The sequence below is a fragment of the Marmota flaviventris genome, chromosome 5 (genome assembly GCF_047511675.1).
Source record: "Marmota flaviventris isolate mMarFla1 chromosome 5, mMarFla1.hap1, whole genome shotgun sequence".
Lineage (NCBI taxonomy): Eukaryota > Metazoa > Chordata > Mammalia > Rodentia > Sciuridae > Marmota > Marmota flaviventris.
Window position 1 is genome coordinate 9592964 of NC_092502.1, and position 22296 is coordinate 9615259.

At 53.6% G+C, this 22296-nt stretch overlaps 1 protein-coding gene across 1 annotated transcript; it reads left to right on the forward strand.

The window, feature by feature from the left end:
• Positions 1 to 10883: 10883 nt before the first annotated feature.
• Positions 10884 to 13316, forward strand: Nkx2-5 (NK2 homeobox 5). Its single transcript, XM_027938543.2, has 2 exons — positions 10884 to 11211; positions 12676 to 13316. Exons 1-2 carry the CDS (start codon positions 10884 to 10886, stop codon positions 13314 to 13316), a joined length of 969 nt encoding a protein of 322 aa, XP_027794344.1.
• The last annotated feature ends 8980 nt before the right edge of the window (positions 13317 to 22296 follow it).

The window sequence follows — 22296 nt, forward strand, 5'->3', positions numbered from 1 at the left end:
TGTTCCAGGGTTTGCCACTTCACCGCTGTGTGGAAGGTGACCACAGGCCAGGCAGCGCTTTCTAAAATCTGAGCAGTCCTCTCCGAAGGACAAGCCTAGTTTTCCTGCAGGCACCGACCGGCAAGCCAGGTTGTGCACCTAGATGACATTCACTGCTCTCAGCTAGCTGCAGTCCAGCTATTTTTGTAGTTAGAAGAAGCCCATCCCTGAGTGATATGAACCCAAACGATTCCCCCTTCCCCTTCCCCGGACCGATCCCCCAGCGCCCCTATCCTGTCCCCCGCCTCATCTTCCCACCACCCCCCAGGACCCCAAAGAGGCAGCAGGGCCCGAGCTGAGGGCGCAGCGCATGACCCCGAGCGGAAGGGCCCCAGTCTGGGTCCTAATGCGGGTGGCGTCTCCCTTGACAGGCAGCGTTTGGGGACAACAGCGGGGACGGGAGATAAGGTGACATACCAGAGCAGATTTGGTGCACACGCTGATACTCCTCGCCGGACAGGAAACGCGGAGCTATTTAAAAGACCCTATCGATTACTTTATCTCTCCCGGAGGAAAGCTTCTTGCCGAGAGACAAAAGATGTCCCCTACCTAAAGATACAGGGCCACACAGCAGAAGGACTGCCCAGGCGACGTCCAGCTAGGGCACCGGGAGAGCAGACTCGTTTACACCGTGGAGTGCACGAATACGTGCGCGCCAGGAGCAGCCTGGAGCCCTGTAGGAGCGGAGGGGACAGCAAAGGGCACTTCACCATGTCGCCTCTATACCCTTGGAAAATTTTTTTGACCGTGCTCTCGTAAAACACACGCAAAGAGAGACAAAAAGTGACTGTGCGCTCAGGGAACACGTTTGTGTCCTCGCGTGGTCTCAGTATGCTAAAGCACACCAGCATGCACATTCGAAGCCGTTTCTGGTCGCTGTGAACGTGCCCACCGATGCAGGTCTACGTCGTAAACGCTGCATTGTGCTCCTTTTAAGGGCTTGAATATCTACAACCGTCACGTGTACGCTCAAAGTAGGGGATGGGTCAATTACGCTCATTTGGCGTTCGAATCCCCGCATTTTGCCAATTTTGTGAGGCGAACCGAAGGCTCTCGGCGACATCCTGCTGCCGGTCCTTAATGTGCTCCGGAATCCCGGAGCTCGTTGGCCTCCTGGCCCCCCGCGTCATGCCCCTGGACACTCTCCATAGAAACTGATGGAACCCAGTTGTACGGGATCGAATGGGGCTTTTCCAGTGCCCCGATTTCCCATCTATTGGTCACCGCAAGCTCCGTTGGGCAGTGGAAATGTCGCAGCCCTTCCTCAGAGCAGGTTGAAAGGAAGAAAGCCGGTGAAGAGGGAGTCAGGGCGGCGACCTGGGAAGGTTTGATCGTCCGCCCACCCGGCGGTTTCCAGCCAGAATTCGACACTGACCAGGCATCAGCCTGCGGGAGGGGGACGCTCCCGGGACCGCGGCTGGGGCTCAGCCGGAGCCAGGGTCCGTCTAGACCCGCGACACTTCATCTTCCCCCGAGCTGTGCCGGATCACCCAAGCCCAGCCCCCAGCTCGCCCCTGCGCTTTGGACAAAAACTGGCGGCAGTCAGCCCAAGAAGCTTGGCGTTTACCAGCCCGAGCGCCCAGCCTAAAGTTCTTCCAAACCGCGGCTCCCCAGGTTCGCGCCCGCTGGGCAGTTTCCTCTTCATCATTTTCTGAATCGTCATCTCTCCGACTCCAATGTCACCTGATTTTCCCAGCTGTGGCCTCCTACGACGGGATCCTAAAGGACTGCGCCCTGCCTCTCCACGCGGTGTTCGTCACCGGGCGGTTGCAGCCGTCGGGGGAGCGGGGATGGAATGTCCTCGGCCGGCCGCCGAGCCCGGGGAGGAAAGAGGGCGAAATTAATGCGAAAGGACAACGGAAGTTGAAAAGTGACTCCCTCGGACCCGGCAGCCCTAAGACGAGTTTTAAAATCGATCATGCCCAATGACCCAGGACAAATTCGGTTTTAGAAACTTACTCCCAAAAACATTAGGAAAGTGACTTCCACCAAGATACCAACAAAACCCGCCAACAGCAAGAATGCAAAGGAAACCGCAGAACTCAGTTGCTCTCAGAGGACAAAAAAAAAAAAAAAAAAATGCATTCTACGATATAACTTAATTAGCAACAAATAAAATTCACAGAAAATATCTTCAGACCCTTTAAAAAATACCTTTAAAAACCAGTGACAGTCTGTGTGGCAATTAACTAGGAAGAAGCAGGAAAAAAAAAAAAAAAAACCTTTGGGATGATGTCAATGTTTCTCTTCTCTTGATTATTGGTGGTCTTTCCACAAGCTCAGGCACGTGTCCCAGAGCCGTGGAAATGTAGCTCCAACTGTTCATTTTGTTCTAAGAACATTATGCCTTGATAAAGTGGGTTTTAAAACCAGGGCTTTCCTAGCACAAGCAAAGCCTTGAGTTGGATCCCCAGCACCCAGAGGAGGGAGGAGGAGAAAACCCAAATAAGCTTTTGGGGGAGGTAATTGGGTGACTGTGGGAAAGACCTGGTCCCCTGAGTCCCCCTTTTTTTACATGCTTGTTTTGTGTTGTTTTTACGATGTATTACTTGTTTTTAAATATAATATTTGAGCAGTCATTGATGTGTCTGTAAATCAGTTGTTAAGAAAACCAAAGTAAATGAGACCAGGAGAAGCCATCCAAGCCCGGGAACTCTCTGGGGAGGGAGATGGCTGCAACATGCCGCTTTGTTTTGTTTGGGCTTTGCTCATATATTTAACACCACCAGAAAAAGAGGACCCAGAACTTTCCTGGTGGTTAGGTGTGCTGTGCGTGGCTGTCATATCCCCCTTGAGGGCCATAGGGCGCTTGGGCACAGGGGAGCAGGATGTAGATCTCAGGGGCGACAGCAAGAAGGGTTCAGTTCGCTGCTCAGGCTCCCGCCAGCCGCAAAGTCCCGCTTGGAGCAAAGATGTGGTGGCGGCTGCGCTGTGGCTTAAGGCCAGACCCTGGCGAATTCAGGACCCTGGGCTCCCTCTGGGAAGGGGGAGGGGGTCGCCCAGATGGAAGGGACCTTAATAGCCTGAAGGGTCCAGAGAGGCCTGAAGCCGTGCCACCTGTGTCCCTCAGAGCTTCAGGGAGCTGCTGGGTCCACCTCACTGCAGCGTGCAACTCGGGACCAGTGGCTGTAAAGGTCCCCATGTGTTTGGGGGGGACAAGGTATGAAATACTTATGTTTACCGGCCCTGTCACCCAAGATTGGGGATTGTCACTTCAGTCTTTTTAGGACATTCCAGGTCTGGTTCGGATTCCCGAGTGCATCTGGAGGCTGGCTCTCAGGAGAGGCTGAACAGTAGGCCCAAGGACAGGCTCCGGAACGGAGGGACCTCCACACTTCACGTGGGCGTGGGGGCAGGCCAGGAGGGGGTTCCGGAGCCTGTGGGCCAGCCTCATCGTGCCACTCACAGGGACCAGCAGGACTGGGCACTGACCACAGTGGGGGAACTGCATCCCCAGTGACCCCAAAACTTGGGCCTTTAAGACCAAAGCACAGTTGGGGAAGAGTCTTTGCCTTATGCAGCCAGAACCATTAAGGTCTTGTCCTCAGACAATGCTGGACAAGGCCACTGCCCCTCCTACCTCTGGGGCTCTGCTGACCACCGTACTGGGTCTCCCTACCAGGCAGGCTTCTCTCGCTGCCGCTGCCGGGAACTACAGGCACCTCTGATTTTTAACTTCCAGGATGAGGGGTTGGACCCAGGAATTGCATTTTTAACAAATGCCTCAGGGGATTCTGACCTATTTATTTCCCAAGCCCTGAAAGTGAAAAAGCAAGCGTCCCCAAAAACGTAGTATTTAAAATGTCATGTTTTATACCTGAGCCCCGTTCCCAAGTACTCTTCCCCAGGCGATTCCCTACCATTTTGTTTACCCTTCAAAAAAAAAAAAAAATTCCACAGCTGGAAATGTAGCTCAGTAGAGGAGTGCTGTGTACACAGGGCCCCCAAGTCCCCAGCATCACAAAGAAAACAACAACGACAAACAAACAACTCCATAGAGCCGTATGAGTGAGTGTGTGTATGAGTATGCCCATATTTAAAATACGTTTTTTAAATTTCTGAATCTTGATTTGATATTTAATGTATCACAAAGTGTATCCATAAGAACATGTAGAAATGAAACTAATTAGTTCTTATGGCTGCTGGTATTGGTGTAACATGATTTTTTTTAACCAGTCCCTAATGTGGATATATTGCTGTGTGTGTGTGTGTGTGTGTGTGTGTGTGTGTGTGTGGTGCTGGGGTTTGAACCCAGGGCTCGTGCAGGCGAGGGAAGCACTCTACCAACTGAGCTGTATCCCCAGCCCTTGCATTGTTTTTTAAATATTTTCATTGTTAAAAAATATGAAAAACTGCCATGAAAAGACTGTGTGTGCATGTGTCTATACCTACAGTCCTAGAAGGGGAAATATCTGCTTGAAGGACTTTTGCATTCAAAATTTTGTCAGTACCCAATTGCTCCAAAGAGGTTTACCACCTTACACGCCCAATCAACCATATAAAAAGGTGAGCAGGCAGAGTCATTCTCTAACTTGGGGATGGAACCCAGGCCTCAGGAACGCCAGGCAAGCCTTCCACCACTGAGCTACACTCCCGGCCCCAAGTGAATTTTTTTCTCATTGCACTCAGTTTCTTTCTTTTTCCTTTTCTCTTTTTCTCTTCTTTTTTCTTTCTTTCTTTCTTTTTTTTTGTGCTGCTGAGAATATCAAACTTTTTGATCTTTGACAATCTGATCAGTGAAACATCCATCTGCCTCTTGTGTTTTAATTTGCAAGTTCTTTATTTTTTTGTTTGTTTGTTTTTCCTCTCCTGTTTCCAGCAAGGCCCTACTGCTCTCCACCATTTTTTCAATTTTATTGAGTCGTGTTTTTGTTGGTTTACAGGAACTCTTTCCATATTATGGACATCCTTTTGTCACATATTTCTAGCATTTTCCCTTTGTATTGTGTCCTCTGTGTTGTTGGTTTTTTCCCCTGTATGACAGTTTTTACAAAATCTTGTATGGTTTCTATGTCTTTTTTTCCTCCTCATCCACCCTCCAAAATATACAAACACTCCAAAATTATTATCTTATCATGTATACCAATCCTATACTTCATTTTTAGATTTAAATTTGCAATCTGTATGGTATTGAGTATATTCATCATGAGACTAATCCATTATATTTCCCTTAGTTTGAAGGTGCACTGCCCTATGGGCTATGCCCCACCCCCACTAAATAGTATAATACTACATTGGCAGGGGCCTATTTCTCGCTTTATTGTATAGGTTAGATGACCGCCAACATTGCTCTATGCCCCTCTTAACTGTTCAGGTGAGTCGAATAGCACAGCTGGAAAAAGCAAGGGTGTACCTGATGCCCCTAAGGAGGCAAATACAAATGGCCTGAGAGGGGACAGGAGGAAGTTGGCTGCTTGGTGAGCAAGGCAGGACTGTGTCCAGTACTGGCTCAGAGTCCACTATCCCTTCTCATACAACTGGGCCTCCCTCAGGGCCTGGGGAGCGCTATGCACCCCTGCACCAGGTGGTTGCTGGGTACCCAGTCAATGTGGGTGAAGGAACGGAGGAAATGGAGCCAAGCACCCAATAGTGGGTGGGAGTTCTGACCTACTACTCTCTCCCTCCGTTCTCTCTCTCTCTCTCTCTCTCTCTCTCTCTCTCTCTCTCTCTCACACACACACACACACACACACACACACACACACAGGTGGATCTGCTCTTCCCTTTGATGGCTCAAGGTCCTTGGGCTAAGCCACTTTGCATACAGCCTTTGAATCAGCTCCTGGGGCTTCCTGCCTGCCCCCATTGACTAGCTGGAGCTAGATCCTGGGGAAAGGAAGCCAAATGCCAGACCCACAACAGGGACTTGAGGAACTAGAGTTGGTATTTCCAGGACTCTTCCCAGACTACCTAGAAAGCAGGGTGCCTCATTTGTAGACAGTGCAAAATGAAAATGTGGAGTCTTTTGTTCAAAACGTATTACAAGTTTCAAGGCAACAAGAACAGAACCTTAAAGCAAGCTCAGATCCTGTGCCACTTGCACAGGTTTCATGCCATGAAGCCAGACTTGAGGGAAGGAGAGGGCTGGTTATGGGAAGAGGGAAGAAGGATCATCCCAGGGCCTTTGAGGGCTTAGATGGTAGGGAGAAGTGAGCTGGGAGATTGTTCACAACAGCAAAAGTGGAAACAACCCAATGTCCATCAACTGATGAATGGATAAAATGTGGCATATCCATACATTGGAATATTATTCAGCCATTAAAAGGGACAGTGCTGATACATGGTACTACATGGATGAACCTTAGAACATGAGGCAGATACAGAAGGTCACACCGGAAACGATTCTGTTTATGTGAAACATCCAGAATAGGCAAATCCTTGTAGGCAGAGCACAGACTAGTGGCTGCCTAACAAAGGTAGGGGTGAGCAGGGGCGATGAATAATGGTTACAGCTCTGGGGGACTGTGACATTCTAAAATCGACTGTGGAGATGGTGGCACAACTATGTGCATATACCGAAAATCACTGAATCATATACTTTAAGCAGGTGAATTGTATGTTGTATCAATCATATTTCAGTAAAGCTGATCCCAAAAGAGAAGGGGGAGGGGAAAGTGAGATGGGAACATCTTAAATAATTCTTCTTTTTCTTTCTTTCTCTCTCTCCCTCCCCTCTCCCCTCCCTCCCTCTCTCTAGTTTCCCTTGATTGTGGAGGTTGTGGGAGACCCAGCATCTCAACTCCTGGAGCCCTAGCCCTGTTCTCTAGCTGCCTGGGGAGGGGCTGTCTTGCTCCTTCTGCAATCAATAGTAGCAGCAAAGTGCAAGGAAGGAAAACAGTCCCACCTCTGGAGTCCGGTCTATGTTGGAATCCTGACATCCTGACACCGACACACTGGAGATCTGTGTGCGCTCCAGCAAGTCACTCCACCTCTCTGAGCCTCATTCCCTTCGGACAAGCAATCGGGAGAAGACAGTCCACCACAACGTCTTGTGAGCGTTGGAACACAGGGGGCTCTCAAGCAATTGCAGAATTAGGACTTGATCCCCCGGCTGTGCCACACAAGGGGCTGTGCCCGTCCCTGGGCAGGAAAAATCCGGTGTCTTGGAAGCCGCGGACACCCACCCTGCCCCCGCAACCGGGGCCAGGAAGGAAGCCAGGGCGCGCAGGGGCGCGGAGGCCGGGCCGGGAGCCCAGGCGGAGGCCGGGAGCCGGGCCGCAGCCGCCGCTGCTCATCCATCAGCCGGACGAAGAGCAGAGTCGCGCTCTCCGCCCTCTGTTTGCTTTCTCGCCAATTATTGCCGCGCCGCAGCCCCTTTGTTGATACAGTAGTCCGAAAAAGTGCTAATGTCCATTTATCAGGGGGCCCGCCGGGGACTCCCACGAGTTGCGATTCTTCCCAAAATATAAACACGGGGCGAGCGTCCCAGACAGAAACCCCCATCTGTTTCCCCGGCGCGGCCGAGAGCGAGGCGTTGTTGAAGATAAAGCCGCGGATAACGCCGCCTGTCTCCAGTGGACGTCTCCCTGGCGCATTAATGACATTCCCGGCGATAGTTCCCGCTTATCTTTCAATTAATCATATATACCTTTTGAGGGCGGCCCCGCGGATTGCAGGAAAGGGGGACCGGCTCTAGCAGCCCCAGTTCGCTTTTCAATTAATAATAATTTATTTGCGCAGAATGCGCTCGAGTCACCCTGGAAGGTCACTAATCTTAGAGCACCAAGTCTCTAAAAGGCAACGGAGTCGGTGCACAGCTTTCTGGTCCCTCGTTCTGTCTTTCAGCTGAGGACTGTCTGTCCTGCCAGGTTGGTCAAAGTGCGGCCAGAGAGGCGGCCAGGTTGGGCCCGCCGCCCTTGGGAAGAAAGACGCATCCGGGCTGGGGCTGGAGAATCAAATTTCCACCCACCCGACCCGCAGCCATTGCGTATTTAAAGAAAAAAAAATTGGTGTTTTTTTTTTTTTTTTTATACTCGCTCAGAAACAATCAAGACTGCAAAGCAAGATGCCCCGGTTTTGATTTTGCGCGGTATTTATCCAGTTTTGCCCTGTTTCCTCTCTCCCCAAATTCCAGGGCTTTTTCTGCAGCCGAGAGAAACCAATATCAGATTTGCAGAGGCTATAAGGGTGGAAAAGTCAGATTTTTTTCTCCAAATAGGACGGGTTTTCTTCCCTTCCCTCTTCATGAACCTGACCCACAGATCTGTCTACTCTGGGAACTCCTATATCTGAAAATAGGTGATATATCTTCACTGCCTTGATTTGCAAAGGAAATGCAATTTTTTTTCTTTCTTAGGACTATCTCCTTTAAAAAAAAATTCTCAAAACAGGGATCCCGGATGCAGCCTCGATGTCCCCCATTAAACGGTAATATTTCAGGCGTCGGCCCACACTAATCTTTCAAACTGTCATCGCGAGCCGCCGGCCAGCGGATTCACTTAACAGCGCTCCCAGGACCCCAGCTCCGAGCTCTTTTCAGCGAGACGTTTAATTGAATCGGATGTGGCTCGTTTGCCAGACATCACCGCCTTGGTGATAGGCATCCTCTCCCACACCCCAAAAACAGTCTTCAAAGGCGAGCGGCCGGCCCCCAGGCTAGGTGAGTCGAGAGCAAGTGAAGAAGAAAAAACAGGTTGCAGGAAAGTCGAGGGGGACAAGAAGTGTTCCTGGGGCCGAAGAGCCCCACGCTTGGGAAAAAGGCATTCTCCGTCCGCAGTGCCGTTCACAAGTCCCAGGACGAGCGACATCCCTGACTGCGGCCCGGGCCTGGGACTGACGGCTGGCGCCTAGAAGCCTGGGTTGCCGGCAGGGCCCTCGCAGGGAGGCTGCAGGCCTTGGGAATTTGGATTTGATGAGAGACACTTTGGGACCCAACCAGGCCAACCCTAGTCACCGCTGGGCCCCCGACGCTGGTGCCGCCCGACGGCTCACAGTCCCGCTAGAGCACAACATTCGTATCCTGGACAGATACGAAGCCCCTGCGCTTCGCTCGTTCCCGCTGCGCTTCGGGCGAGCATTCAGGGCCCTCGGGTTGGTGGTGTCCTGAGCCAGTCTTTGGCGCTGCATCCCCTTTCTCCTATTTGAGACCCTCTTACCAGGTGCCCGACCAGCCCTCCCCAGGAGCTGAGCCCTCCGCAACTCCTTCTTCTGCGAGCCCGCGCACTAGCGTGGGTCGTGGGAAAGCGAGGCATTTCCAAAGACAGGCCTCACCATCCAGGCGGTAGGTAGGGTAAGGCAATGTCCTTCGCCTGGCCCCTCTGTCTAGAAACTACCAACAAATAAGCGCTGCTGTGCAGCGTTCTAGACTGGGGGTTGGGGGCTGAAGGCCCAGTTTTCCTCAGCTCTCCCAAGGAGTGCTGCTTCTCCTGGGAATGAGGCCGGGCACCCAGCATCTGGCAACTTCATTTGTACTCCCTAAACCCTGGCAGATGTGTCTGGCAGAAGCGACCTGCTTTAGTGACCCTGGACTAAAAATGACCATCTCACCTGTCCTGTCCCCCCTGCTGCCTAAGCCTGAAGTCAGGAAGCCCCACTGGAAGCACAACCCAGATGCCTGGGAGAGATCCTGGCCTCCAGAGCTGGGGTTGTGGCTCATTGGTAGAGCGCTTGCCTAGCACGTGTGAAGCACTGGGTTCCATCCTCGGCACCACATAAAAATACTAATTAAATAAACATATAAAATGCAATAATGTATTCTACTATTATATATAACTAATTAAAACAAATTTAAAATTTTTAAGAATGCAATTTAAAAAAAAAAAAAAAAAAAGAAAGGAAGGAAGAAATCCTGGCCTCCTTGCTTGAGAGCTAAACCTGGTCTGGGGCTCAGGGGAACTGGAGATGGCAGAGGCTGGAGGACCTTGAAGCTGGGCAGGGAGAGTAGAAGAAAAAGGGGGGCAGGATTGGTGGGCTCCAGAAGAGGAAAAAAGGGGCACTGGTTTTGCTGTGCCCCCCTAGAAGAGAGCTCCCTCCTGTCTCATTATTAAGGGGTGAGTCACTGCCCTGTGAGGGTACTGGTGTGAATGGCAGCCCTGGAGTTGTGGCTAGCAACTTGCTCTGTTGTAAGTGGCCCCTTCCACCCACAGTCACCCACCTTGACTTTTCTTAAAATGTGACTCACCCAGGAGCCCTCGGGGCCTGGGATACCTGGGAAGGAGGGACCCCTGGGACATGACTGGGACCCCTGGGACATGACCGAGCTGCTCCTCTAGATTTCCAGAATCTCCCCTCTTGCCCTCACCCCAGAACAACCTTCTCTTCTTATTCATTCTCTTCCCAGCCAGGCACACCTCTGCAATAAAGCCTTAAAGACCCCTGGAAATTACCCCTCTCCCCCAACTTCTTACCCCACCCTTCACTCTCCGCTTCAGCTGTGGGTGCCATTTTTCCCCCAAATTCCAGATCTACCCCAACTGGCCCAGAAGCCCAACTAGGAGGAGAATAAGGTCCTTGCCCCCGTCTCGGTTTTTCAGGCTAATGTAGAACAATCTCAGGCTCCTGGAGCAAAAGGAGAGTTCCAAATGCGTCGTGGCCCCTTTAAAAAAGCTGAGCAGGATTTTTTTTTTTTTTTCCTAGCCGTATGACTATATTAGGTGACACGAAACTGCCCGTCGCTCCTGTCATCGAGGCCCCTGGCCCAATGGCAAGCTGAATCCCCCTCCTCGGTCCTGGTCCCGCCTCTCCTACCCCTTGTGCTTAGCGCTACCTGCCGCCCGGCCACATCCAGAGCAGGAAGGCGGGTGCGCAGGCGGTGGGCGGCGGGCACCATGCAGGGAGGCTGCCCGGGGCCGCGGGCAGCGCCACTCTCTGCCGCCCACCTGGCGCTGTGAGACTGGCGTGCCACCATGTTCCCCAGCCCTGCACTCACGCCCACGCCGTTCTCGGTCAAAGACATCCTGAACCTGGAGCAGCAGCAGCGCAGCCTGGCCGCCGGGGAGCTCTCCGCGCGCCTGGAGGCCACCCTGGCGCCCGCCTCCTGCATGCTGGCCGCCTTCAAGCCCGAGGCCTACTCCCGGCCGGAGGCGGCGCCTGGCCTCCCAGAGCTGCGCGCCGAGCTGGGTCCCGCGTCTTCGCCCCCCAAGTGCCCGCCTGCTTTTCCCGCCGGCCCCACCTTCTATCCGCGAGCCTACGGCGACCCCGACCCGGCCAAGGACCCTCGAGCGGATAAGAAAGGTAAGGGGGAAACACCGGCCCCTTTCCCCTCTCGGGTCGCTTTCACCCCCAGACCTCTCCGCCCAGGAACCCAGGCCCTGGAGGAGGAGGAGCGCGCTTGGGCCAAGGGCTGGTCGCAGAGAGCTCCAAGTGAGATGCTAGGTTGTCGTGAGGGTCCCCGCGACCAGTGTTCAGAGGAAATGCCGGAATGAGGGGGTCAGAAAGGAGAGACCAAAAACCGTGGGAGTTTTCAGCCTAACAAAGCCTCCGGCGGCTGCGGCCCTGCTCTTGGATCTGTGGCGAAGTCCAGCGATCACTTGTGGTAGAACAAAGCGAGAAACAGAATCTCTGCGCCAGAGGATTTAGTATCGCTTTGGGGTGTCGGGTCTGTTGGGGATCTAGGGGAGTGCTAAACAGAAATCAGAGCGCCGCACAGCAGACAGGCTTGGGCGCACAATTGGAGAGGAATCCTGGCCTCCGCAGTTTCAGGGCCCTTTTCTCCTTTGGGCCAAGAGAGTGCAGTCTTTGGGAACAAGGGCCTGGACTTTAAAATGGGATACTGCGGACCCTCTGGAAAATGCTTTAGTTTTATTTTTCCAGCACAGTTTCCGGACAGGGCCAGGGCCAAGAGGTTCTCTCATGGGATACGTTAGAAAATGTCGTGCCACTGATAGCCCGGGAAGAGAAGGCTGTGGAAGGTGATCGGATTCACTCTCAGGACATCCCGTGGAAGTGGGTAGTGGGGAGCCTGATCTGCTCACAGAAAGGAGGGGGCTAGGGAGACCAGGGCCCAGTTCCGGGTCAGCGGCAAGCAGGTTGGAGGGCCGGAGTGCTGTAAACCCCAGTAAGCCAGAAAAGGATTCCTAGGTTTGTCTAGGAGCCGAGATGAGGCCCGGGAGCCTCTGTGGGCGACTAGAATTGATTGCGAACGGAATCCGGCTTGAGTAAGCGGGCAAGGTTCCCCTGCCAACCCGTGGCAGCTTGGACGTTGCGTAAATGCTGCGCCGGCTACCAGGAGTCTTTGATTACCAAACCAGCACCTCTTGGCCTCTGTTTCTTTGTTTCCTTAATTTTGACACAACGTGACCGCCTCCAGGGTGAGAACTCTGGCCTCCCTTCACTTCACTCCTCAAACCAAAGTAACCCAAATATATCTCACCCCAGAGCATCACCCGTTTTTGTTTTTATTTTTTCTTTCTTGGCAGTCTGAAATCTTAACCCCGGGTCTCCCTCACCAGGATGAACTGCCCCAGGGCAAACACTTCTCTTCTCCAGCGCCTAGGGCTGTCCCTGGCACTTAGGCTTTCAACAAATGCTTAACTGACTGTCAAGGGAAAATCGCTCGGCGTCCGTGGAGCCTAGTGCCAAGTTGGTCGCCCCAGGCAGGACAGGGTGGCACCCACGAGGACCTGTTACCTCTACCTGGTGCTACTGGCTTCGGGCCGCTCTGATCAAATGTCTTTCTACCTTTCTGTTCCCGCTCAGAGCTGTGCGCGCTGCAGAAGGTGGTGGAGCTGGAGAAGCCGGAGGCGGACAGCGCGGAGCGTCCCCGGGCGCGACGACGGAGGAAGCCACGCGTGCTCTTCTCGCAGGCGCAGGTCTATGAGTTGGAGCGCCGCTTCAAGCAACAGCGGTACTTGTCCGCTCCGGAGCGCGACCAGCTGGCCAGCGTGCTGAAGCTCACGTCCACGCAGGTCAAAATCTGGTTCCAGAACCGGCGCTACAAGTGCAAGCGGCAACGACAGGACCAGACTCTGGAGCTGGTGGGGCTGCCCCCGCCTCCGCCGCCGCCTGCCCGCAGGATCGCGGTGCCGGTGCTGGTGCGCGACGGCAAGCCGTGCCTAGGGGACTCGGCACCCTACGCACCTGCCTATGGCGTGGGCCTCAACGCCTACGGCTATAACGCCTACCCCGCCTACCCCGGCTACGGTGGTGCGGCCTGCAGCCCCGGCTACAGCTGCGCCGCGGCTTACCCCGCTGCATCTCCCGCGGCGCAACCCGCTTCGGCTGCAGCCAATAGCAACTTCGTGAGCTTTGGCGTCGGGGACTTGAACGCTGTGCAGAGCCCCGGGGTTCCGCAGGGTAACTCGGGAGTGTCCACCCTGCACGGTATCCGAGCCTGGTAGGGAAGGGACCCGACCGGATCCCACCTTAGGAGAAGGGCATTGACTCTGGGGGGAGGAAGGGCCCCCGCCAAGACCCTGGCCCTGCGTCCTTGGGTTTCACATTTACTCCTGGGGAGGGGGGGGGTCTCGGAACTTTTTCCCGCCTTATTTACCTTTTCCCCAGGCGCGTTCACACAGCCTGCGGTGAGTGATCGCGCAGTCTGGTGTCTTGGTTACTGCCCCGGGAGTGCCCTCCGAGCGCCCACGGGCACCTCCGACTGACCCAACACCAGCGATTCGGGACCGAGAGCCCGGACGCGCGGGCCTAAGATCCAACCGCTTTTTCTCGAGCCTGGGCCGGGTGCCTGGGACCTTGCTGCCTTGTCGCTGCCCACCCACCCACCCGTATTTATGTTTTTACCTATTGCTGTAAGAAATGAGAATCCCCTTTCCATTAAAGTGAGTGAGCTGACCCGGTACGTGTGCTTCTTTCAGCTTGCGCGGTTCAAAAACGGACTTTCTAAGGCGGAGACAGCCAGAGGATCCCAGGGCCAGGCTTGCGCTGTGCCAATTAACCCACGCGGGCCCCTTATCAGGACTTTCTAGGATTGTCTCATATAATCTAAGAGAAATCCTATGTTGAAGTTTAGCAACTGTGGCCTGCGGAGGTTTAATGACTTTCCTCCAACGAACTAGCCAGAATCAATGGAGCTAGCTGTTTGATTCTTTCACTTTAGTGACTGATGGTGCTGGCCTGGTCCCCAACCACATCTTCTTGAATTCTAAAATGTGCCAGGCAGGCACTGTTACAGGTCCTGGACACAAAACGAAAGGCAAAGGTGCAGTGTTCTATGCCACTGGAACAGCACCATGACTGATCCTATTTAAAAGAATGCCTTAGCCTATTTCACAGATGCAAAAACCGAGAACCAAGGCCCTGGCCCTGTTCCTATTGGACAAGATACTCCTAATGGATTTGTACCTCGGGGTCCCCTGCCTAGGCTTCAACTGCTGCCCAGCTAGGTTGAGCAGACCCTAGAAGCAAACAGGGCTCACCTTCCGCTGTGGCCAGATGGCAAGAATCCACATGCGCAGGGAAGACCCTGTGCCCTAACCTGGCTAGTGTGTTTCCTTAGGACACTCAACTAATTTCACCATAGGTGGCACAATTTTATAAAACGCTATTGCTGAACCAGTTTTACGGATGAGAAAACTAAGGCTTGATGAAATCAAGATTAAAAACCTGCTAGTTGGAGGGTTCACCTACTGTGCCCATTCGTGGTTGTTTGTGTGTAAACTGGGGGGAAAGAGAACACCTAGCTCCAAGCCCTGGCCTCTTAAGTCCCTAGGGGCTCAGACCCGACCTCTAACTTGTCTATCCCCAACCCCCAGGGCCAGAGGAGGAATATTCCAGCTTTATAAAAAGAACAAAAGGGGGGGGGGCTGGTGTTTTGTTACCCACGGAATAAGGGGGTTTTGTTTCTTTTGTGTTTGATATTTGTTCGGAAAGCGCTGGGCTGGCTGCATTGGGCATCAGGGCATCGGCTGAGAGCTTTCAGAAGCAGCAAAATATTGCCAATGGAGTCCAGGGACAGAGCTGCTCACTGTGCCCTTGATACCAGGAAAAATAGCTGGACCAAATCTGGAGCAATCCGGGGATGTCTTGATGCCTCTATGGGAATCCCACAGCTCTGCCAGTGCCTTTGAGTCATCTCTTTGGGTAAGTGCAGCCCCACCCCCGCTGCCAGCCCCAAGCGCCTGAGGAAGAGGGTAAGATTTGAGCTTAGTGCAGCCACTTATTTAAAGCCCCACCCCAACTTGTTCAGTGGTAAGCCACATTGGACAAGGGAGCACTTAAGATGGGCTGGGCTGTGGGAAGCCAAGGGAAAGGGCTGTGCCTAAGGCTTGGCTAGGAGTCACCAGCCCTGAATTCCCTCTGTTGTAAGGTCCCTGCTGGGCTGGCATGTCTACAGGTAGCTGGGCATGTTCAGCCTAAGAGCCTAGTGGACCAAGGATCCCAGTCCTTCTGTGGTGAGCGCTGTGCTCTCTGCTCCTCTGTGCTGCACAGCAGTTCTGTCAGCCCGGGGCACAGCCCTAGTACACAGTCTGTCTGGAAAGCCCTGCTACCCAGAGCCATCCACTTGTGCACTCCTAAGGAGATCCTCTGGGCCTTGCATACCCCCGAGCTGCTTTCATCTACTTCATGTGACATTTGTCTGCAATGTCATTAGAAGCAAAATTTATTTCACTTAACAGCCACACTTCATCACCCCCGTGTTTGGTGATGTTGAGGATGGAACCCAGCCTCGGGCACAGGCGCCCTACCGCCAAGCTCCATCCCCAGCCCTCCGGAGGATTTTTCCAGAATGCCCTTCTCTTTGTCACCCTGTTTTCAGGGACCAGGTGAGTGACTCCAGGGTCTCCTGAGCTAAGAGAGGGATAGCAACGATGGGCGTTTGCTGAAGGATAGCGAAAAGCCCGAGTCGGACCAACTTGCTTTAGAAACTTTTTCTGATATAACCGATTCTCATTTGCAGACTGGGAAACCAAAGAGGTCCAAGCCAGGTCGTGGTAGGCGAGGCCAGGAAATGCGCCGGAGCCCCTCCAGGAGGGCGGAGGGGAGCGTGGCTTTGAGGCCAGAGCGGGCGTATTAGAGGCCACCCTCCAGTTCGGACTGGCCCCAGCACGGAGCGGACCCTCGATGGAGTGACAGCCTCAGGGGTCGGGTCAGCCGCACTCTGCAGTGGGAGTTGCTCTGGGGAGAGGCGCCAGGGGGCTGGCCGGCCCAGCTCCTGAGCCCTCAGCCCTCGCCCAGGCTCTCATCCAAGGGGGTTGGAGCTGGAGCCAAAGCGCACTGCGGGGAAGGTCCGCGGCTCCCCGCCCGCCGCGATTGGGTCGGTGTTGTTTTGTTTATCAATTATTATATAAACGACGAGATGGGGTGAGGACAGTGGAGAGGACAGAGAAGTGGAGAGAAAGGAGAAGCGAGTTGGTGGAAAGCCTTCGGGTTGGGGCGGGGTGGCGTGGGCTCCGCAGGCCGGGAGCGCCAGGGACACGCGACGGTTTTTACTAATTTTTGAAGAAATCACAAAAGCTCAAGAGAAGTTTCAGAGTAATCAGAAATAAACTGATTTTTAAAGAAGGCTTCCCGGCCTGGGTTGAAGTTGTTTCCTCCGCGGGCCCCTTGCTGCAGGGGCCCTAGGTTGGAGGCCTGGCCCCCGCCCTCCCAGCCTCCGCAGCGGCTGGTCAGCCCCTATCTGCCGGCGCAGGCTTTGCCGAATCGGAAGAGCTCCCGTCCTCTGGTTTAGATTTCTCCTTACATTGACTGAAACTAGATGAACCTGCAGGACCCGCCTTCTTCCCAGGACTTCAGAAGCAGCCATCCAGCGCTGGGCTCTGCCTCCGGGGGCCACCTCTGGTTCCTTACCTGTCTCCCTACTTCCCCAGATACATTCCTGCTCCGGACACCTCCAGGCCCCCACCTCTCGCTGACCACCCTACTAGATTGGTCTCCCAAAGAAAGGGGCCTGTGACCTGGATTTCATTTAGATATCACTCACAGAATTTGCCTCCTGCCAACCCTAACTCTGAGCCCTTGACAATGAACTTATTTAATCCTCTTTTACTCCTCTGAGTTCAGCCTAGGAAACAGCTGAAGAATTCACCTTAAACTGGGAGAGGGGGAGTGACTTGCTCAAGGTCACACAGCTAGTCAGTGCCACCACTTGGTTTCAAATCTAGGGAACCCAGCTCCAGAGCCTGAGGGCCCCGGAGCCATTCCATGCCCAGCTCAGGGCTGACAAGGAACCGTCACTGTGACATGTTGGTTAACTGGTTAAAGAGTGCAGTGATAGCATTAGCGCCCACCTCTCGGAAGATCAGCTGCTATGGTTCCCTGGGAGCAGGAAGGAATGACAGCTGGGCCCTGGCCAGCGGTCTGTCCCTCTGGCCCCACTCTGCTGCTCTCAGAGGACAGCTTATTCCAGAAACAGTGGGCAGTGGAGAGACCCAACAGGTGGGTCACCCAGAGCCACCCTGGACTACTACCCTGCCCCACCCACAGCTGCACAGGGTAACAGCAAGGAGTGTTGCCCAACATCTGTTGGCGCTTACTCTGTGCCAGGGCCAGCACTAAACATTGGCCCTTCAAATACCCTTCTGCCATTTTCCAAGAGGAAATTGAAACCCAGACAAGTCCAGGACGTCACCCACCTAAGACCTCCCCCTCAGTAGTGTGGAGTGGGGGAGTCCTTGCTTGAATCCAGAAGGTTCCACCAGAGCCCTGGCTCTTTAGATACTCCCAACAGTTCCGGAGCTTTCCTGCAGACACAGAGGCTGAAGCTGGGACAGACCCAAGCCCTGGCTTCGAAGCTCCTTCCCTGGGTTCTGCAGACCCAGGCCTGCAAAACTGCCTTGGTAGCAGGTGACTCTCGTCACTCAGCAAGTTGGAGAAGCACAACCTACAGAGGCCCCAGACCTCCCGGGGGACAGCACTTGAAGGCCTGGGAGAAACCTGGAGTCAGATTTCCTGCTCCTCTGTGACCCACTGGACCCACCCTGGGGAGGGAGGAAGGGGCTGGGAAAGTAGCTGGGACAGGCTAGGAGAGGGACTCTGGGACCCCCTCGGTGTGGCCCAGAAGGGGAAGCCACCCTTGCCGCCTGCACAGACCCGTGCTCCAGAGAAGAGGGACTCCGAGGACTATTCAAAGACACCCACCTGATCTGGATCCAGCTCCACCCTGGGGTCCTGCAGGAAGGGGAGCAGGGGAGCCAGCCCCCGGGCGCCCGCAGCCTGCAAGATCCCTGGTGCCTGCAGTCAGCTGCTCCCAGAGCCAGCCTTGAAAGGCTCTACCACGTGCCCTGTCCCCAGAGTTGAGAAGGAGCCAAGCCAAGTCAGACCCCAAAGCCTCTTCTCTAGCTCAGCCCCACGCCCAGCGCTCCTGCTGCTAGAGCTCCACCTCCTGCTTGGCTTCCCTGTTCCAGGCGAGCTCAGTGGGCAGCTCTGGGGAAGGAGCCCTGGGTTTCAGTGATGCAGCAGTCGTCATTCTTCTCATTCTCAGGGGCCCTGAGTCTCAACTGGGTCTGGTTGGTGGCTGTTGCTTAGATTTGTTTACAGATTAAATTAAAAAGATCTGTTTTCCTTTCCCCCCGAATCCAGGCAAATATGATGCCCCATTATTCCCACAAACTTGCCCTCACTAGTGGCTCTGTGTGACTTCTTCCCATGATCTGGATTTCCTCATCACCTAATATAAACACCGCAGAAGACTTGAGAAGATTTGAGGTTTAAAAACATGTAAAGAATCGATGGTTTAAAATGTCCCCTTTTTTTTTTTTTTTTTTGAGGTACTGGGGATTGAGCCCAGGGGCACTCTATCGCTGAGCCACATCACCAGCCCTTTTTATTTTTTATTTTGAGGTCAGAGTCTCCATCAGTCACCCAGGCTGGCCTTGGACTTGGGATCCTCTTGCCCCAGGCTCCTGAGTGGCTGGGATTACAGGTGTGGCCCAACAACCTGCCACAGGTAAGGTAAAGGTCTCGGTGAGGTCCCAGGCTGCTCCTGCGCACTCTGTAACTTTGCAAGTGGGTCAGAAAACTGTAGGAATGCAGAGCTGGAAGACCAGCCAGGAGGTTCTCAGATGGGGGGATGAGGTGGGGTTCTTTACCAGTGACCAGGACGGCACAGCTGTGGTAATGAACTGCGTGCTACGGGGAGGACAAAGGCCAGTCGAACAGAAGAGCGTGCCCAGAATCAGACCCACACATTGGCGATCCGTGACAGATGTGTTCTTAAGGTCAGCAGAGGAAGGGTGAACCTCCTAGAAACCATTCCCTAGAGGACAAAACTCGGCAAATTAGACCCCTACCTCACACATTCCCGAAAATCAAATCAAGGTCAATTAAAAACCCACCTGTGATTCAATCCCCCCCAACACACACATAATAATAATAATAAATAAAAAATTAAATAAAACTCACCTGTGAGAAGCAAAACCGCACAACACTTAGAAGACAATATTGGAAACTATCCTTATGACCTTATGGTAGGAAAAGGCACTTAAATATAATACCAAAAAGCACACACCTTAAAGAAAGATGGACTATATTAAAATTTAAACTGGATATTCCCTAAGACACCACTGGAGAGTGAAAAGACAGGCCACGAGATGGGAGAAGACACTGGAAAACATACCGCCAACAAAGCCCTGGCCTCCCACACGCGGCGGGGCATCCAAACTGGCCCTGGCCGCTGCTTGCTGGCTTCCTTGCTGTTTGCCCCCAAAAGCCAGGCACATTCCTGCCTCAGGGCCTTTGCATTGCTATTCCCTTTACTTGGAATGCCTTCCTTCCTGGTGAAGTGCTCACTCAAAGGCCGCCTCACCGTGAGGCCCAGCTCGGTGCCCCCACACATCCCCAGCAGCTTCCACTGAACCCAGGGTCCTGTGGAGTTTTGTGACTTAGCCTTAGCATCAGGAGGTTCCACCCAAGACAAAATTTAAAGGGAAAGACAATAAAATGAAAGAGGCCTCAATCATGCAAACCAAACAAGCAGGAAGGCGCAGACATTCTAATGCCCGGCCTGACATCATTTTATCCTGTCTAGCTGCTGCTTTTCCTGGGTTTCAGGTATTACTTAGCAGGCTGTCCCTGCACCTTTAAAGGGACATGCCCACTGGGAACTCCCAGCTGCCCTAAGGGCGCAGGTGCTGCTGCAGCTGAGGACACTGGGTGAGTCTGGAGCTTGCAGGGCTGAGTCAAAGCCAGGACAGGGACTTCTGCCTCCCCGTGGGGGGTCACTGTCCCCCCCCCCCACAAGTCAGGGGCTGGCAGGGGAGGAGGTGGAGAGGAAACCCATCACCACGGCCTGGCCCACGTGACTCCATGACTCCGACTTCACACCTCCCAGGACCACCGAGGCCGAAGGTGGCGGGAAAGTGCAGTTCCGGGTCACCAGAGGGAAGAAATGGGCATGCCTGCCTGCAGGAACGCAGGATTGCTGGTTTTATTATCATTAAACTTACTGACCCCTGTTCATTGTGCACAGGATGGGGTTCACTGGTCATCCCCAGTAGGCACGCATCGCGATGGGTTGTGCCGCTCACCCCCTTCTACCCGCTCCCCAGCTCCCTGAGTCCCCTCCCTGTCTCCTGACCCGTGAACCTTCTCTCTGCTCCCAGATGGCTTCGTTTGTTTCTCAGTTTCCACATTTGAGACAAGACTTGCGGCACTTGTCTTTGGGTCTGACCTATCTCACTCAGCACAAAGTCCTCCAGTTCCTTCTATTTCCCAGCAAATGCCAGGATTTTGTTTTTCTTTATGGATGTATAATACTCCATTGTGTGCATGTATCAAATTTTCTTTATCCACTTATCTGCTGATGGGACCCTGGGCTGTCTCCATACCCTGGCTATTGTGAATTGTGCTTTAATAAGCATGGGTGAGTGGATATCGCTTTGTAGGCTGGCTTCATTTCATTTGGATTTATATCAGGAGAGGTCGTGTAGTAGGAAGTGCCATCCTGTTTTCCACAGTGGCTGTACCAGCTGACATCCCGGGCAGCAGTGGGTGAGGGTTCCTTTTCCTCCACATGTGTGCCTGTGTCTACTATTTTTGTTTGTGTTTTGAGATTGGGGTCTCTATGTTACCCAGAATGGCCTTGGTTTTGTGGGCTCAAGCAATCCTCCTGCCTCAGCCTCCCAAATGGCTGGAATTATAGACACCAGTCCTCAATTTGTTTTAGTTTTTGTTTGTTTTTTGGTACCAGGATTGAACTCAGGGCACTCAACCACTGAGCCACATCCCCAGCCCTATTTTGTGTTTTATTTAGAGACAGGGTCTCACTGAGTTGCTTAGCACCTCACTGTTGCTGAGGCTGGCTTTGAACTCCTGACCCTCCTGCCTCAGCCTCCCGAGCTGCTGGGATGACTGGCGATCCTCTGGTTTTTTGATGATGGCCATCCTAACTGGGCGGTAGAACCTCACTGTGGCTTTGATCTGCGCGTCCTGCTGGCCACAGAGCCTGAGCATCTTTTGTGTATTTGTTGGTCGCTGGCACTTCTTTTGAGGTGTGTCTATTCAGACTACTTGCTCGTCTTCGATGGCACTATCTTTTAAGCTGGCTTTTTGAGTTCTTCCCGTATTCGGGGTGTGAGTGCCCTGCCTGGTGAGCGGCCACACGGTCCTCGCTCTTCTCTGTGCACATCGCTTCCTCTGCTGGCCACTTTGGAGCTGGCTGTGACCATGTGTCAGTTCTTGCCTTTGGAGGCCGAGCCAGGAAATCACGGTGTGAAAGGCCCAGAAAGTTACCTGTTCTCCTCTGGCAGCTCCCTAGTTTCCGGTTGCGCTTTGGGTCTTTGATCCCCTCTGGTCCGATGTGTGTGATGGTGAGAGAGGGCAAAGTCTCAGCCTCCCCGCGTGTTGAAGAGGCCACGTGTCTCCCCAGCGTGATTCCTGGAAACTTGGTGGAACACCAGCTGGCGGAGGGGTCTCAGGGAGGGACTTCCCAGTCCTCTGCTGATTCAGATTCATACAGAGAATACCACTGGCCCCTCCAGCCCGTCCTCTATAATGAGCGACGAGATCAGAGTTTAAAAATGCAAATACTAAATATAAGTCAGCGGGTGGGTGGGGAGGGCCTGCCTCAGGAGCTTCCAGAAGCTATGAACCGGGTCCAGGCCGGAGGAAATGCCCACGTCATCCTTGCTCCTGTCTCGAAGCTGCCCTGGAGGCCCTGTGAGGACTGAGGCTCTGGGCTCCCCTGTTGAGGGCCACAGCCAAGTCGGGATGACGCATGGCATTTTTGCCACAAGTAGTGGTTGAGAGGTGACGCCATCAGCCATTAAGATAATGACTTTTGAGTTCTCGCGGAGTTCCCGTTGAGCTCTTGCGGGGATTCCTGAAGAGTTCCCATTGGTTGGGGAAGTGCCGGAGGAGGGATATTTCCGGTTGGCGGTTCCTGGAGGAGCAGCCTGGCCATCGGGAGAGTTCCCGGGGAGCGTG